The 17,908-nt window shown below is 35.3% G+C and overlaps 1 protein-coding gene across 5 annotated transcripts in view; it reads left to right on the top strand.

Annotated features, from left to right (window-relative positions):
* Positions 1–17,908, top strand: part of clocka (clock circadian regulator a) — a 67,910-nt gene that overhangs the window by 45,107 nt on the left and 4,895 nt on the right. For 4 of the 5 annotated variants that reach the window (XM_058755401.1, XM_058755400.1, XM_058755403.1 and 1 more), the window contains 18 exons: positions 1,482–1,541; positions 2,078–2,226; positions 3,219–3,310; positions 3,429–3,518; positions 4,365–4,485; positions 4,657–4,770; positions 6,218–6,336; positions 6,656–6,738; positions 11,683–11,789; positions 11,924–12,071; positions 12,237–12,312; positions 13,346–13,517; positions 13,606–13,706; positions 13,842–13,931; positions 15,082–15,240; positions 15,317–15,556; positions 16,895–17,079; positions 17,359–17,632. In XM_058755401.1, the coding sequence (XP_058611384.1) occupies positions 1,482–1,541; positions 2,078–2,226; positions 3,219–3,310; positions 3,429–3,518; positions 4,365–4,485; positions 4,657–4,770; positions 6,218–6,336; positions 6,656–6,738; positions 11,683–11,789; positions 11,924–12,071; positions 12,237–12,312; positions 13,346–13,517; positions 13,606–13,706; positions 13,842–13,931; positions 15,082–15,240; positions 15,317–15,556; positions 16,895–17,079; positions 17,359–17,632 (2,380 nt within the window). The remainder of the gene's footprint in view (positions 1–1,481; positions 1,542–2,077; positions 2,227–3,218; positions 3,311–3,428; positions 3,519–4,364; positions 4,486–4,656; positions 4,771–6,217; positions 6,337–6,655; positions 6,739–11,682; positions 11,790–11,923; positions 12,072–12,236; positions 12,313–13,345; positions 13,518–13,605; positions 13,707–13,841; positions 13,932–15,081; positions 15,241–15,316; positions 15,557–16,894; positions 17,080–17,358; positions 17,633–17,908) is intronic. The other variant, XM_058755405.1, reaches the window with a different exon arrangement.

The raw sequence follows: 17,908 nt of genomic DNA on the forward strand, positions 1-17,908 counted from the left end.
CCATGACCAGCTGGTCTCGTTTTCTGACTTGTGCTCTCAAAGCAGCTGAGTCAGAGAACACTGGATATCTAAATATATACTGACACACACAGCGCCCCTACAGGCCTTTATATCCACCTCCGCCGCTGACCTACTGCCGGCTTAATCAATGATTTATTGCATGACCTGATTATGATTAAATATTGTGGGGTGTCAAAAGAAAAGGCTTGCACATTTTCTTTTTATATTTCTTCATTAACTCGCTCATTTACTCGCCCTCATGTCGTTCCAAACCTGTGTGATTTGTATTTTTTTCTGTGAAACTCAAAATGTTGGAGATTGTTTGAGTCGCTCTTTTCCATGCAATTGCAGTGAACGGGAACAGAAAGGTTCAGAAGAGTTCATGTGTCGACAATATTTGATTCAGGAATGAATTGTTCTAGATCTTTTCAGTGAATCTGTCGATGCAGTTCACAAAACCGGTTCTTTAGTTCTGACTCAATGATTCAGTTTCAGCAGTTAAAGAGATAAAGAGGTAAATTATGTTATCAGTTACTCACCCTCATGCCATTCCACACACATAAGACTTTTATGTATCTTCGAAACTCGATGAAACCTAAGAGATTTTTGTCTCTCCACTGAAAGTTCATTCCAATAGCTTCTAAATGTAAATATATGTATAAAAGTTTATATGTGAATGAAAGCCTAAATTAAATCTGTTCATATATAAAGTCATATATTTATCATATAAAGTCATTGTGTCTCTTCAGAAGACTTGGATTAAAGTGTTTGATTTTCAGAATTTTGGTCTTATGTGTTTGGAATAACATGAGTAATTTATGACAGAATATTCATTTTTTTGATTAGCTAAACTTTTAACAGTAACTGAAAAACTAAAATCACACACAAAGTTATTTAAAACAATAAAATGGCATAAAAGTTAATTGAAATAAAAAGAAATGTATTTAAATTTATTTTATTTTATGCTATTTGCCAGACAGCATGTCATTTTTATTAGTTTAAATTGGTACGCTAAAATAAGTATGAAAGTAATACTGAAATAAAAATGAATAAAAATAATAAAAATGACAGCACGCAACAAAATTATTTAATGTTAAAATGAAAATTCTTAAATTGAAAACAGAAAAAAATAGTTTAAATATTAATAAAACTGTATCTAAATGATACTAAAATAACACTGCCTTGAAGATAGCGAATAATGATTTAAACTTAGTTCTGTTCCTCTCACAAAGCTATCATATATATGACTTTAGACTTGCCGTGTCCCTTTTGAAGCTTGAAAGCTTCAGTGCCTTATTAATTTTCAAGGGACAATCCCTTTGAATAAATGGTTCAGCCTCAAATATTAAAATTTTATCATGATGAATGCTGTTGTGATTACAAACACTGGAACAGATGAGGAGTGATTGGCCAATCACAGCTGAGTGGAGCTCGCATTGGTCAAGCTGGTCTAACCTCTTTTTCTATGGCTCTCTTTTCAGGGATGACAGCAGTATCTTTGATGGGTTGATGGAAGAAGATGAGAAGGACAAAGCAAAAAGGTGATTAGACAAGCAAAACATGATTATTTTTGTGAATCCTCAACGGGAATTTCCTTTCTTTTACCTTGAGTCGAACTCCTGTTATGAGCCAACCCTTTATTCCATTATCTCATGCAAGTCTCATGCAACATGATTCATTACACCAGAGGATTGTATAGACAAGTCCTTTTTCATGGTAGTATATCTAAAGTGGTTTTGCACCAGGAATAGAAACTTAAGTGTGACCTAGTTATGACTGTTTAAACCTGAGTGCACAGCTTCACCCTCATTTTCTGTATACAGTTACAGAACCGTGAAATGGTTTCACTCAGTACTGCCAGATTTTTCTTAATTAGATAGTGTCCCATTATCATTTTGAGGAGTAAATTGTAGAATTTAAGATAATTAAAAGATAGTTACCTGATGTGTATTTTAGTGCTTAACTGTGACTTTGAAAACTTCTGAAATGGCAATTAAATTATGTTATTACTCTATTAGCTAGATGTCAGCAATTGATTTCCACTGGAATTTTCCACCTCTTGTTTTTCCACCTACAGAGTTTCTAGGAACAAGTCGGAAAAGAAGAGGCGAGACCAGTTCAATGTGCTCATCAAGGAACTGGGCACCATGCTTCCGGGCAACACCCGCAAGATGGACAAGTCTACCATCCTACAGAAAAGCATCGACTTCCTGCGCAAGCACAAAGGTTACTGCAGTTCCATACCAAATAATCGTAACCAAATTTGTCAAATTCTTTTTGAAAATGAAAGTAAATTCAATATTTTCATTGCCTAAAAGGAAAGTATTGGGGGAAAAAAGCAAAGATGTATTTAACTAAGTTGGTGCAATAGTGCCCCTTTAAATACTACAGAAAACGAAACGATTACAGAGAAAACGTTTTTGTTTTTTTCATATTTTACACGCAGTTATGGTTTCTGTGACTTAAGTTGATTTCACAAGCCATACTGTTTACTATTGATGAATTCTAGCCAAGAACCGCCCACTTAGACAGGAAGGAGCCATCTGATGATATATACAGTAAAATGGCATGTGAAACCTCCACCACAGTTTTTTTTTTTTCACTCAACATATAGGAGTGTTATTTCTGAAATCAATTAGACAGTTGTAGACAACAAAGTGGTAGCTCATTCAATTATTAGTACAGCACTCTTCACAAAAGATTGTACAGACAACAACAAAAAACAAAACAAAAGTAACAGCAAAAAAAGTTAACAAATTTGGACAGATTCCATTTGGCATCATTTTTGTGGACGATGTTGTTTCTAAATGTGGTGTGTGTGTGTGCTGGATAGATATTGAAAAGTTTTATGCAATGCTAAAATTTCTTTAGAAAACTGAATGTAATAGCAAATAGTCAAAATATTATAAAATGAATCAAATATATTAAAAGGTAAAAGTGATAATATTATATTAAATAAAACTAAACTAGAACTTGAGAAACCTGAAATGCAAAACAAATTCAAAATAAAAACAACTGAAATATTCAAAAATATAAAAACCCTATGCTGATATTACAAAGTACATTATTATGTTTATTATATGTTAAGTAAACATTTATAATTAATCAGACATTTAGTATATTAACCTGATGAAATGAAGCTTGTAAGTTTTAGTTTTTGGTCCTGTGTTTCAGTATTTGAAACCAAAACCTTATTGTTTGTATTGTCTTTCCATCAGAAATTGCCGCACAGTCCGAGTCAAGTGAAATCCGTCAGGACTGGAAGCCACCTTTCCTTAGCAATGAGGAGTTTACACAGCTGATGCTGGAGGTGAGGACTTACTCATACATACACACTTGCCTAAACCCCCTATTTATGTGTATTCATTCAGTAAAAAACACTAAAACTGCAGAATTATTGATATTCTTCATTTGCTTTTATTTTTTAGGCACTAGATGGCTTCTTTTTGGCCATCATGACAGACGGAAACATAATCTACGTCTCAGAAAGTGTCACATCTTTATTAGAACATCTACCTGTGAGTATGAACACACTGCATTTATTTAAACAAAATTACAGTAAAATTAGCAATTTTGTCAAATATTATTACGCGTACAATTTACAATAACAGTTTCTGTTCTATATATATTTTAAAATGTGTTTATTCCTGAGATGGCAAAGCTGAATATTTAGCAGCTATTACTCCAAATCATTCTAATATGCTGATTTGGTGCTCGAGAAACATTTTTTATTATTATCAATGCTGTAAACGGTGATACATTTAGTTTTTTCAGGATTCTTTGCTAAAATGAAAATTCCAAAGAACTTGCATTTATTTGACATATTTTTTAACATTGTGAATGCTTTACTGTCACTTTTGACTAATTTAATGCGTTGTTGATGAATAAAAAATGTGATTTCTTTAAAAAATAAAATAAAATCATATTATTAACCCAAAACTTTTGAATGGTTGCGTTACCTTTTAGAAAAATAGCGTGACATAAATGTCCTCAAAATAACTTCGTGAAATGTTATTATGGCGACTAAAAATATTAAAGCAAATATTAAATCTAATAATTAATTTGATGACATTGCTAAACTACTATTTGTGTACTCCTAACCTAACTACACTGACAGCAATTTGCAGATACAAAGCAACCAAACATAATTCATTTTCAATGAGAGTGGATTGGGCTTCAGCGACTGCTGACTAAGCAACAGCCATATTCAAATGAGCAGGATCACAATTCTGATATGAATAGTGTTTGATATTGCATCCATGCATGCGTTACAACAACAACTCTGCAGGCTCTAGCTATTCATGTGAACAGTTTTACTGTGTAAGTATGAGAGATATTGACAGCGTCTGTTGTTGTATTTTCAGTCTGATCTTGTGGATCAGAATCTGTTGAATTTCCTTCCACTGGGTGAGCACTCAGAGGTGTATAAAGCTCTATCCACACACATGCTGGAGGGAGAGACCCTCACCCCAGACTACCTAAAAAGTAAGAATCCCTCTCAAACATGCTGTTTTTACACGTTTATCATCTCATCATGACCAAAAAATTCTTCTGGTCTGTCTCTCTCTTTATTGTCTCATTTCTTTGAGCACAGATCACTAGACAAGAGCTCATTAATGCTGTTTTCATGTTTTTGTTTTGTTTGCTTCCCTGCAGCAAAGAACCAGTTGGAGTTCTGTTGCCACATGCTCCGGGGAACGATCGACCCGAAAGAGCCACCCGTTTATGAGTATGTCAAGTTCATCGGAAACTTTAAGTCCCTCAACACTGGTGAGTGTCAGAACGAGTGCCTGTAGCATCAGCCGAGTCTTTCATATGGATCCATTTATTGAATTACCCAGCCAAGTGCTTGATTGCTTATGCTTCTTATGAGAGTAGATGGAGCAAGGATCATTATTTGAATAGGAAGTGTTGCGAAAAGTCAGTGTGCCAAAGAAACAGGCTTCTGACCCAGATTTTGAGATGGAAAGTTGAAGTGTGTCATTTGACGGGGGTTGGTAAATATAATTGTAAAAATAATGAATGAAGGTTTTCAAACAGCCTTTGTTTGCAACAAATAGATAGTCCCACCCCAAAGTTGGTTGGAATGATCAAACAAACAGAGCCGTGTTTTTCCCCACAGAGCCGCTGTGTTTACACTTTTCAGGGGAATCGACCTACAAATAGACTTAATTATACAGTAGTTGATGAGGGAGTATTTAAACCTTTAAATAATATAGAATAATATATATAATAAATACAGGAAATATGTTTTAATCCTGTCAGTGAATTTATTGACAACAAATGTTTGTTGATGAAGGGTTTTATTTATTTATATAATTTTATATGTATATATCAGCAACAATAAAGATGAGATGAGATTAAAAAAGAAAGTCACCGTGATGATAATTAAACCATTTTAATTAAAATAGATAATACATAAGGATACTCATTATATACTATTTCAGGAGTTCAGGTTAATAAATCTTTTATATGCTTGAAAAGTTAACTAATAAATGTCATTGTCATAGTTTTTGTCAATAAATTTTTGTCCTTTTGCAAAACTATTTTTAATATTATTTTTGTTGATTATTTATGATCCTTCTAATTCGCTTATTTTGATGCTCAAGATGCTTAATACATTTATTATTATTATTATTATTATTATCAGTGTTGAAAACAGTTAATATTTTTTTGCTCTTTTTTTGTTTTCATTTTGTTAGCATTATTAACTTTTTTTGTTCACTGTCACTTTTAATGGTAGCAAGTATTAATTCCTTTTTAATTTAATTGTATTTTTTTAAATAAAATAAAATAAAACGCTGACCCAGTTTTTTGAATGGTAATTTAACTTATGAAAGGTATGTCTTTTAAATGAATTCCTCTAAATAATTTTACAAGGAACAATGATCATATTTCATTTTCAGTTATATTTATTAATTTTAGTGAGTGTAAAATAGACTAAACTGAATGAATATGACATTGAACAAAATATTGACTAAATGTAACATTTTTGTCAACATTAAACATTTTCCTCAAAAAATACAAGCTATGTCTAAAAATGAACACTGCAGAAATTTACTGTTTTCGATACAAAAACCTGAATTAATATTTAGTATTTGACGTTTCCTCGCAGGTGTTGCCCCCTGGTGGTAGGCTAAAGAGAATAAGCTTATTGTTTATCATTTCTCTCAAAATGCTTCTATTCATGAACATTTGCTTGTCTTTTCCTCTGTAGTGCCTAACTCAACACGTAACGGCTTTGAGGGAGTGATCCAGCGATCGCTGAGGCCCATGTTCGAAGACCGAGTGTGTTTCATAGCAACTGTGAGGCTAGCCAAGCCTCAGTTTATCAAGGTAGGTTGAGCCAAAGCCGACTTGGCACCTTCTCATTGGTCCTGTGACTTCTAATATTTGCCTGACAGACAGTGACAACCTCAGTGAGATCTGTTGTGTACATATTCATCATGACACGGGGTGAATGTATGTGTGTGGGCGTGTTGATAGACACTGTACATGTTTGTGCAAGAATTGGCTTTGTTTTTGAAGACACTGATAAATGACCAGCATGCAAAACACACTGTGAGAAGTAGGTCACTTGGTTTCTGTTCTCGTTTTTGTCTGCTAGATGTGCTTATAAGTAAGAACGCTCTTGTTTATAACCTCTGTTCCACAGGAAATGTGTACTGTGGAGGAGCCCAATGAGGAATTCACCTCCAGACACAGTTTAGAGTGGAAATTCCTCTTCTTGGACCACAGGTACAAACTTCATCTGTCCCCTCTCTAGGAAAACTAAGGAGTACCTCTGCTAGTTAGTTTCACTTAGGCCCGGATATTATCTGTCACAGGTGATCTGATCACTAGAGGTCAGACGAGATTTTACTCTGGATAGAATGTGTCACCTGACCTCTTGCTATTGGATTTCAAGTAGAGGATCTCTAATTTCATGGCTGTATATCTATGTCGGTGTTTAATTAAGACAGTAGGACAGAAAGAAAGACAGAAAGAAACATGGAAAGCAGGAAAGAAAGAAAAAAGAAGGAACAGAAGAATGAAAAAAGCAGCAGAATTATAAAATAATGAGGGCTAAAGCTGGAAAAATAGATATGAGGAAGGAAATTAAAGAAAGTGAAAAGAAAGAAAAATGAACAAATCATTGCTTGTAAAAAAATAAAAAAATAAAAGTGTGCTTAATTAAATATATTGAATTGTGTACTTAAAATACGGGTTTTTTTTAAGTGTACTTGCAGAATATTAATGAAATAAGACCACTGAAGTGTACACAGTGTTTCTTAATATTGTCAAATTAAAAACGTTACTTAAAAATGCAGCGGGTAAAATAAGAATCACGTCACCATTTTTCTCAGTAAATATATTTCTAAAGGTGCTGTTGACATGAAATTTTCACCAGATGTCGATAACCCAAGTATTAGGAAATTAAGTTATGTGTAATAAAATGGAATGACACGGGGGAAAAAGTATTGAACTACTGAAATTGTTAATACTTAGTTTGTACAAAAGCCTTTGTTGGTAACGATAGCTTCATGAAGTCTCCTGCGGAGAAACTAGTCGCATGCATTGCTCAGGTGTGATTTTGGCCCATTCTTCCACACAAACAGTCTTCAAATCTCGAAGGTTCTGTGGGCCTCTTCTATGAACTCTGATCTTTAGTTCTTATTTTCTGTTGGATTCAAGTCAGGTGATTGGCCGGCCATTCTAGCAGCTTTATTTTCTTTTTCTGAAACCAATTCAGAGTTTCCTTGGCTGTGTTTGGGATCATTGTCTTGCTGAAATGTCCACCCTTGTTTCATTTTCATCGTCTCGGTACTGTAGGTGTTGGGACTGAACCAGCTAATATTAATTTTCACTGACAAGGGGCAGGATTGCTTTCCAATTACTGATAGATTTCAGCTGATGTCTTGGCTTTCCATGCCTTTTTGCACCTTCATTCTTCATGTGTTCAATACTTTTTCCCTGTGTCATTCCACATTATTACACAGAACTTAATTTCTGAACTCATTTGCTTTGTTTTCTTTGTATGTATGGGTTACTTTGGTTGTTACCGACATCTGGTGAAAATTTCATGTCAACAGCACCGTTTAGAAATATATTTATTGAGAAAAATGTTGACGTGTTCAATACTTATTTTACCCACTGTAGAGTGCCGTGAAAAGGTTTTTGCCCCCTTCCTGTTTTTTAAATTTTTTTGCATATTTGTCACACTTAAAAGATTCAGATCATCAAACTAATTTTAATATTACACAAATATAATATAAAATATAAATACGAAATGCAGTTTTTAAATGATGATTTCATTTATTAAGGGAAAAAAGCTGTCCAAACCTACCTGGCCCTACGTGAAAAATTAATTGCCCCCTCCTGTTAAATCATGAAAGAACTGTGATTAACCACATTATTTTAGAAAGCAGAGTTAAATTTCACTAGTCAAACCCAGGCCTGATAACTGCAAGACTTGTTGAATCAAGAAATCACTTAAATAGAACCTGTCTGACAAAGTGAAGCATGTTTATAGAGCAACACATCATTCCGCGATCTAAAGAAATTCAAGAAAAGATGAGAAACAAAATAGTTGACATGTGTCAGTCTGGAAAGGGTTATAAAGCCATTTCTAAGGCTTTTTGGACTCCAGCAAACCATGGTCAGAGCCATTATACACAAATGGAGAAAACTTGGAACAGTGGTGAACCTTCCCAGGGGTGGCCGGCTTACCAAAATTACTCCAAGAGCACAAAGACGACTCATCCAGGAGGTCATAAAAGAACCCAGAACAACATCTAAAGAACTGCAGGCCTCACTTGCCTCAATTACAGTCAGTGTTCATGATTCAACAATAAGAAAGAGACTGGGCAAAAACAGCATCCCTGGGAGAGTTCCAAGGCAAAAGCCATTGCTGACCAAAAAGAACACAAAGGCTCGTCTCACATTTTCCAAAAAATATTGTGATTATCCCCAAGACTTTTGGTCAAATATTCTGTGGACTGATGCGTCAAAAGTTGAACATTTTGGAAGGTGTGTGTCTCGTTACATCTGGCGTAAAACCAACACAACATTTCATAAAAAGAACATCATACCAACAGTCAAACATGGTGGTGTTAGTGTGATGGTCTGGGGCTGCTTTGCAGCTTCAGAACCTGGATGACTTGCCATAGTTGATGGAACCATGAATTCTGCTCTCTATCAGAAAATCCTGAAGGAGAATGTCCAGCCGTCAGTTTGTGACCTCAAGCTCAAGCGCACTTGGATTATGCAGCAGGACAATGATCCCAAACACACCAGCAAGTTCACCTCTGAATGGCTTAAGGTTAAGGTTAAGGTTTTGGAGTGGTCAAATCAAAGTCCAAACTTAAATCTGATTGAGATGCTGTGGCATGACCTTAAAAAGTCCATTCATGCCTGAAAACCCTCCATTGTGGCTAAATTAAAACAATTTTGCCAAGAAGAGTGGGCCAAAATTCCTCCACAGTGATGTGAAAGACTCATTGCCAGTTAGCACAAACACTTGATTGCAATTGTAGCTGCAAAGGGTGGCACAACCAGTTATTAGATTTAGGGGGAAATGACTTTTTCACATAGTGCCAGGCAGGTTTGGACAGCTTTTTTCCCTTAATAAATGAAATCATTATTTCCGAATTACATTTTGTACTCGGGTTATCTTTGTGTGATTTTAAAATTAGTTTGATCGCAATCATTCAAGTGTGACAAATATGCAAAAAATAAAAAAGGAAGAATTTTCATTGCAGTTGTGTAATTACAAATACAATTAATAAAGATGATTAATATTATTTAATACATGACATACAAGTTTCAACAGAAATAAAATTTAAAACACATTTTAGTTTACCATAAATGCCTGTCAGTCCATTCAGTGGTACAGTTTAACCTAAAGTATGTGAAAGATGTGATTGATCTTATTGGTACCTTGAAGGTGCGAGTCTTCAAAGAATTTTTAAAGCCATTTGTAACCGTCAAGGTTTAAAACCCCCAATTTTTTTTTAGCACAATGGTTGATTGACAGGTGAGTTGGTGACAGATTAGCAGTGATACTGCAATGCACTGCTACTCTACAGTTAACTGTATGACTTAACCTGAAGCGCTGTCAAAATATTTGGATTCATATATGAGGGTTAATTTCTAGACATGGAATAAGTGATTTATTGATCTAGAGATGTCAGGTTAATTAATAAATTCATGAAACTCTTTGAACATACATTTTTTAGTATGGGCACTAGAATATTGTTGTGGACAATGGGGGAGCCTTGGAGTAAAAAATGTTTTTAAACATTTAAAAAATTTAAAAATGTACCTTGTTTTCGAGAAGTCCTGCACTTCAGGCTGTGTGAGCCTGTGATTGTCACAATACACTTCCCTTGAAACTGTTCTCAGTTTTTGAAGACGTTTGTTCATGCTTGCACTTTGTTAGCACTAGCATGTCTCAGAGTAATCAATAGCTCACATTCAGCCCACGGGCTCAAAGGCTTATACATCTGGAATAACATGAACATCATTTTCTCTCTAAAATCCTAATGCCATTATATTTGGAAAGGTTTTTACTGAATTTAGATGAGCCGTCTTGGAAGAATAGCTGCTGGCGCTGCTGCTACTCTATATTTAGTTCAAATCGCGGATTCAGTTTAATCGGCACAGATGCTAGATATTAAAGCGATTGAATAAGATTTTCCACATTATCAGTTGTTTAGCAGAAGCTAGTGGTGCTTCAGATCTTTTTATGCTGTTTTTATCCCAAAACATTTTCATATGACTCAAGGAATGCCTGAAAATCTATTCCAAGAGCTCAGTCTTTGCAACAAAAAAAGGGGCTCTTAAAAAGTCATTTTAAATGGTAAATCGTTTAAAATAATAGATGGTCTGAATTAAAAAAAATGAAGTTGCAGAAGTTTTGAATCCAGTTCAGTTTAGTTTTGCATTGTTTTAAGCATTGTTTTTAGTCATTATTTTTATTTTTATTTCCTAAAAGAAGACAGTGGTGAAGTTTTCTAAATGGGGTGTCAATTTAATCACCAAAAACACACACACACACACACAAAAGAAATCAGACTAAAACCAGTAAAACAGTCTGAATAAACTATTTAAAACTTAATTATTTATTTATTTTAATTAAATCCTTCACAACAAAAAATGCATTTAAAAGTAAATTAATAACTTTAAGTTCAACATGGTGGGAAAATCCCCATTTGCACATCTGGACAGCTTCTTTGAGGTCTGAGCTTTGAAAATACTTAAACGTTAATTTAGCATATTTGTAACATTTGATAACACCAATGGCAAGATATCAATGGACAAAGGATCTAGTGCATTTATTTTGAAGGGTATTAACTAAATGTTTTAAATTAGTTTTGCTTTTAGCACACTTGTTAGACTTTGCACTAATGCTTAACCTGGAAAAAAAGAAAAAAAAAAGAGAATTGTCAGTGTTATACAGGATGAAGGGCACAAGGGTTTTTTCAGACACTTGACAAATTCAAATAATTTTGTAGGATTGTAGTATTGTTGAAATGTGCAAAACATTATGTAACAAACGGTTAGATTATAGAAATATGCCTTATATATTTTTCTTGACCATATGAATTCTTTATCTTGACTCAAATTAGCGTATTTTTGGAGAATGACCCCACTGAATGCATGTATGCAGATGATGTGTATTTGCATTGTTGTATTTTGCAGGGCACCCCCCATCATAGGCTACCTACCCTTCGAGGTTCTGGGTACTTCAGGGTACGACTACTATCATGTGGACGACCTGGAGACTCTGGCCAAATGCCATGAACACTGTGAGTTCATCTACCGCTTGTGTGTACTCGTGTCTCCCCACTTTTATAAATGGACAATGGTTTGAAATTTATGAATGAGTGGCACTGTTTTCAGTTTTTGACTTTGTAATAATAAGATATCTCTCTCTCTGCAGTGATGCAGTATGGTAAGGGGAAGTCGTGCTATTACCGTTTCCTGACTAAAGGTCAGCAGTGGATCTGGCTTCAGACTCACTACTATATCACCTACCACCAGTGGAACTCACGGCCGGAGTTCATCGTCTGCACACACACTGTGGTCAGGTGAGAGTTTCAGAACATGTAACATCTGAACTACTAACAAGAAACAAACAGCTGCCATCTTCTGCCAGTGGTTTTACACTGAATCCTAGCTGTGCTTCTGTTTATAAAGAATATCTTAGGTTTATTTATTTATATTTTATATGTGATGTTTTCTTTTTGTCTCAGCTATGCTGAAGTGAGGGCTGAACAGCGCAGGGAGCTGGGCATTGAGGAATCACCTCCTGAGATCTCAGCAGACAAGGTGAGACATTACTGAATTCAGTTCTGAATCCCCATTCAGCCATTATTATAACAGGCAAGTATGTAAAATATACTTTTATTTACACACAAAAAACTTTATACATTTGATTTAATATTATACTACTAATAATATTTTTAAATACCTTATTTTTATAATTTATTTTAATGTGTAATAAGTGTAATAGTTATTCCTATAGATTTAATACATTTATTTTGGTAAGATTATATTATTTATTCAATTCTGAATTCCCATTAATCCTACAAATATAACAGACAAATATGTAAAATATCGTTAAGTAAATCGATTTAAACAAATGTATATTTATTTTATTTCATCTTGATATTACATTTATTTATTTATTTTTATTTAGATAAATATTTAATATTGTTAATATTTAGTTTATTTATATACTTTTGTGTTATTAATCATTTATAAAACTTTGGGCAAATATGTCAAATATTCAGGGGTGCGCAAGTCCGTATGCACAAAATTGTAAATAAGGTCAGACCGCTCATTTGCATACTGACATGGTTGACAGCTGTTAATGCACAATCACCGTTTCAGATCAACTGTAATACTGTATAAGATTTCCATTTGCACTGAAAGCATAAATCTAGGCTATGCACCGCGGGTTCCGCAGCAAAATGCAAAACTGACATTTCATTCACTGACACGCTTCACTGTATACTATACACCAATGTATTTATACAAATTCAAATCTTTTTTATAATTCAAATTTATCATTCAAAAAACATTTATATTTTATTATACATGTATTTTCTCAATATGTTTTTCAACAGTTATTCAATATATTAATTTTATAAATTAAATATATTTATTTATAATTCATATAATTATGTTAGATTAATAAACCTTTCAATTAACCTTTTTTTTTTTTTTTCTTAAGAATGCCCCTCCCCTAATTATTTTCTATTTCAATAATCAATGACGTTCCACTGATGCTGTTTATAAATCTTAACTTTCACTGAACCCAGAACAACCCCATAATCCCTCTCTGTTTCACTCTGCTCAGTCTCAGGACTCCGGCTCTGAGTCCCAGTTGAACACCTCCAGCCTGAAGGAGGCGCTAGAGCGATTCGATCACAGCCGCACACCCTCCGCCTCCTCACGGAGCTCCCGCAAATCCTCCTCACACACCGCTGTCTCGGACCCCACGTGTATGTATTACATACCAAAGACAGAAGGTGGTTCTCAAAAACACAGCCATAGCATATTGAGATGTTTACACAGTGCTTTTACTGACCAATATACTGTATGGTTGTGTATCTGTAGCCACACAGACAAAGCTACAGACAGACCGTAGCACACCCCCCCGCCAATCAGTGTCAGCCATTGAGATGACATCACAGCGGAGGTCCTCCATTAGCAGTCAGGTTGGTACATGCCATCATCAATGAATCCATATGAAATCTAGTTTCCCTTTTTCACATGGAAACAAACAATTTAGGATAAGAAGAGAAAATTCTAACATGAAATGAGTATTGACCCTGTGTGTCGCCCCTCTTTAGTCGATGAGTTCTCAGAACACAGGACAGACGATGGCCACATCTCTTGTGTCTCAGCCTCAGCAGCCTCAACCACTTCAGCCCAGTGTGCAGGTAATTCAGCATCCCTATTACTGCATTCACTTCTATCACTCTTGCTAATTAGTGTCCGGGTCTTTGAGTGCCTGGTGCCACTAGAGCATGCTTGGTGGTCGATGTGGGTATATACCTAATTAACCTTTGACACATATAATCAATGAGATCTACGCCATTCTTTGGTGTGCCACTGACCCAGAGAGAGAAACTGTTGTCTTTTGAATGAATGACACAGTTAGTCAGTCTATTCAACTACATAGTCTGTTTGACAATAAATAATTATAAATAATCACAGATGTACAGGTTTGTGTACTTTTGACAATGATGTTGGTGGAGGTGACCAAAAGTATAAATGAAATTAATACCTTTATTCAAAATGCCTATTTTAAATAAATACAGTTCTAGAGTAACAAAAAAACAAAAAAAAGTTACAACAACAATTTTAAACATCACAACCGTTGTCAATATTGATACTAATAATAAATGTTTCTTTAGCACCAAATAAGCATATTAAAATGATTTCTGAATGTGACATACATATATATATAAATCTTACCAGCCCCAAACTGAATAAGTTGTACAAATTACGTTGGGATGCAATTTTTTTTGTTCCAAAATATGTTTATTGGAATTTGTTTGAACATTAGAACAGTAATATGTTAGCAATTCTTTTAAAAATTCACCCAAAAATTTAAATTCTGTCATTAATTACTCACCCTCATATCATTCCAACCCCCTAAGACCTTAGTTCATCTTCGGAACACAAATTAAGATATTCTTTGATGAATTAATGACAGAATTTTCATTTTTAGGTGAACTAACCCTTTCTCTAACAGGCTCTGATTTTCACACTGCTTAGTTTGCACTTTTAACAATTGTATGTTATTATCATTGCACACATATTAAAATCATATTTTTGGTTTATTCAAATATATTTAAGAATCTAAATATTAGATATTCTACAGTATGCATCCAGTTTACATCTTACCTATCTATTATCATAACATTTTAAAATATATTTATATAAAATGCTGCTGCAAAGCATCATGTGACCTTAAAGAGCATTTTGCAGAATCATTTTGCATCTGAAGACCTGTATTATTCTAGTAACTTAAACCCCTGAGGCCCACTGAAAGTATTATACCTGGTGCTGTTCATTGTTTCGTAGCCAGTGCTGCAGTTTTCCACGCAGATGGATGCGATGCAACATCTTAAGGACCAGCTGGAACAGCGCACACGCATGATTGAGGCCAACATCCAGAGACAACAAGAGGAACTGCGGCAAATCCAGGATGAGCTGCAGAGGGTGCAAGGCCAGGGCTTACAGGTGAGAGTGCCCCCTAGCTTTTGATTAAAGATACACTCCCTGCCTCAAATTCACACACTTTTGTTTGGCTGTGTAGATGTTCTTGCAGCCCGGAGCTAGTGGTGTCAACCTCGGCTCAGTGCAGCTGACGCAGGGATCATCCGTGCAGCCAGGGGGCGCTCTGTCCATGCAGGGGGCGGTGGTGCCGGCAGGGAGCCTGCAAAGTGGCCTGCAATCCACACACACAGCGACACAACACACTGTCACACAGCATCCTCAGCAGGCACCACCACAACAACAGAACCTTCTCAGAGATCAGAGCTCCACGCTAACTCAGGTGAGACAGTCAGCTATGAAAACACATTTGAAAAACAGACGTTGGAAGTCTACTAGGAATTCAGATTTATTTATTAAACTGAATAAGTTTCTGTTAAATTTTTTTTCGTTCAATATATTTCAATTAAATATGTAATTTAATTGGATGAAAAATAATCTTTAGTCCCTTATATTACTTAATGACAGGAAATCCAATCTGATAGTGCTGCATTAAAATATTATTGTCATTAACTAAAACAACACTTTTTCTCAACTGAAATAACGCTGAGAAAAATACAAATAAAAACAATTTATGAAAAAATTTACTGAAAATGAAATATTTAAAAATGTTGCCTTGACAACTAACTGAAATAAGTTAATTTAATTCTAAATAAGTAAAAAAAAAAGTAATTAAACCTAAATAGTAAAGTATAACACTTTAGTGAAATCTAATAAATCTAATAAAAAAATCAAAAAGTAAAATATTAATAAAAACTATAATAGTACATAAATAATACTAAAATAACACTTCTACATTACTGTTTAGAGGAGTAAAAATGTGCATTTTTGCTGAAAATTCAACCTTATAAATTCAAAAACTGGTCCGTAAATCAAATCTGTGGTACGTTTATACACAAAAAAAGATAAAACAGCCTTCTATTAAAATTTTGCAAATTTGGCCAGGATTACACCCCTACTACATCCTGGGGTTTTTAATGACCACAGAGAGTCAGGACATTTAACGTCTCAGAAAGACGGTGATTTTTGTCAGTATAGTATCCCCGTCACTATACTGGGGCGCTAGGACTCACACAGACTGCAGGGTGAGCACCCCCTGCTGGCCTGCCTAGCATCTCTTCCAGCAGCAACCTGGTTTTCCTTCAGAGGTCTCCCATCCAGGTACTAACTAGACTCAACCCTGCTTAGCTTCAGTGGGCGACCAGTCTTGGGCTACGGGGTGATATGGCTGCTGACTGTAGCTGCTGCTAACAAATGTATATAAACTAGTGCTGGGCAACAATGAATCGTGATTAATCGCATCCAAAATAAAAGCTTTCATGTATGTATATATTTAAGAAAAATATGTTATGTTTATATATTAAATATATTTATTTATAATATAAATTATATGAATATAAATATATACAAATATTTTATATAGAAATATTTTCAAAATGTATACTGTATGTGTGTGTGTCTTTATATATACATAATAAATATACACAGTACACACACATATATTACATAAACAAAAACTTTTATTTTGGATCTCGATTAATCGTTGCCCAGCACTAAAATAAACATATATAAAATAATATAGTCTAATATCAGTTCTTTCTATCTCTGTCTGTTTTTTTAGCAGTCTCAGAGGTCGTCTCACACATTGCAGTCTCCTCAGGGAGCACTGCCTGCATCTTTGTATAATACCATGATGATCTCTCAGCCGGCGCAGGCCAACGTTGTCCAGATTGCCACAAGCTTGGCCCAGAACAGCACCCCCAGCGGAGCCGCGGTTGCCACCTTCGCACAAGACCGGCAGATACGGTACATGTGCAACTGTTCCAAACACACATTGATACGTTGAAACATGAAGCACATGTACAGAGTTTAATAAGCACATTAGAGTACTAGGCTAGCTAAAAAAAGCTAGTCCATTTCCTTATTCTGTATATATAGCTCCTATAGCTGTGGAAACCTATTGATTATTTATTTATGAATGAACAACAAAACATTTTTCGACTCCTGACCATGTCATGGTACAACTGGTCCCAACATAAACTCATAACAAAGCTAACTGATAACCTGCTGTCCTGCCTCCCACAGGTTCCCTGCTGCCCCACAGCTCCTCACTAAGCTAGTAACCGGCCCAATGGCGTGTGGTGCAGTTATGGTGCCTACCACCATGTTCATGGGGCAGGTGGTGACTGCGTTTGCCCCTCAGCAGGGCCAGGCTCAAACAATCAGCATTGCCCAGCAGCCATCTGCGCAGACGCCAGAGCAGCAGGCGCAAACGCAGTCACAGACAGCTACAGGAACAGCCCAACAGCAAGGACAGGCCCAGGCTCAGCTTGCCCAGCAGCAAACGCAGTTCCTACAGGTACCACACAGAGGGCTAGGACCCTTTTAGCATACAGATGACTACTTGACTGTAGCGTATTTTCAGTCAACTTACTGATTAAAGAGCAAGTTTAGTCAAAAATGAAAACTCTGTAATCGTTTACTCAACCTCATGAAGTGAAACCTGGAAGAATTTGCTGGTTGTTCTTTTACAGACAGTTACGATGAATGAGGACTGAAGCTTCAAGCTTCAAAGTGGATACGAAAACACCATAAAAATAATTAGAAGTAATCCATATAACACTTTTCAGGTCTT

Source organism: Onychostoma macrolepis, chromosome 20 (assembly GCF_012432095.1).
Source record: "Onychostoma macrolepis isolate SWU-2019 chromosome 20, ASM1243209v1, whole genome shotgun sequence".
Classification (NCBI taxonomy): domain Eukaryota; kingdom Metazoa; phylum Chordata; class Actinopteri; order Cypriniformes; family Cyprinidae; genus Onychostoma; species Onychostoma macrolepis.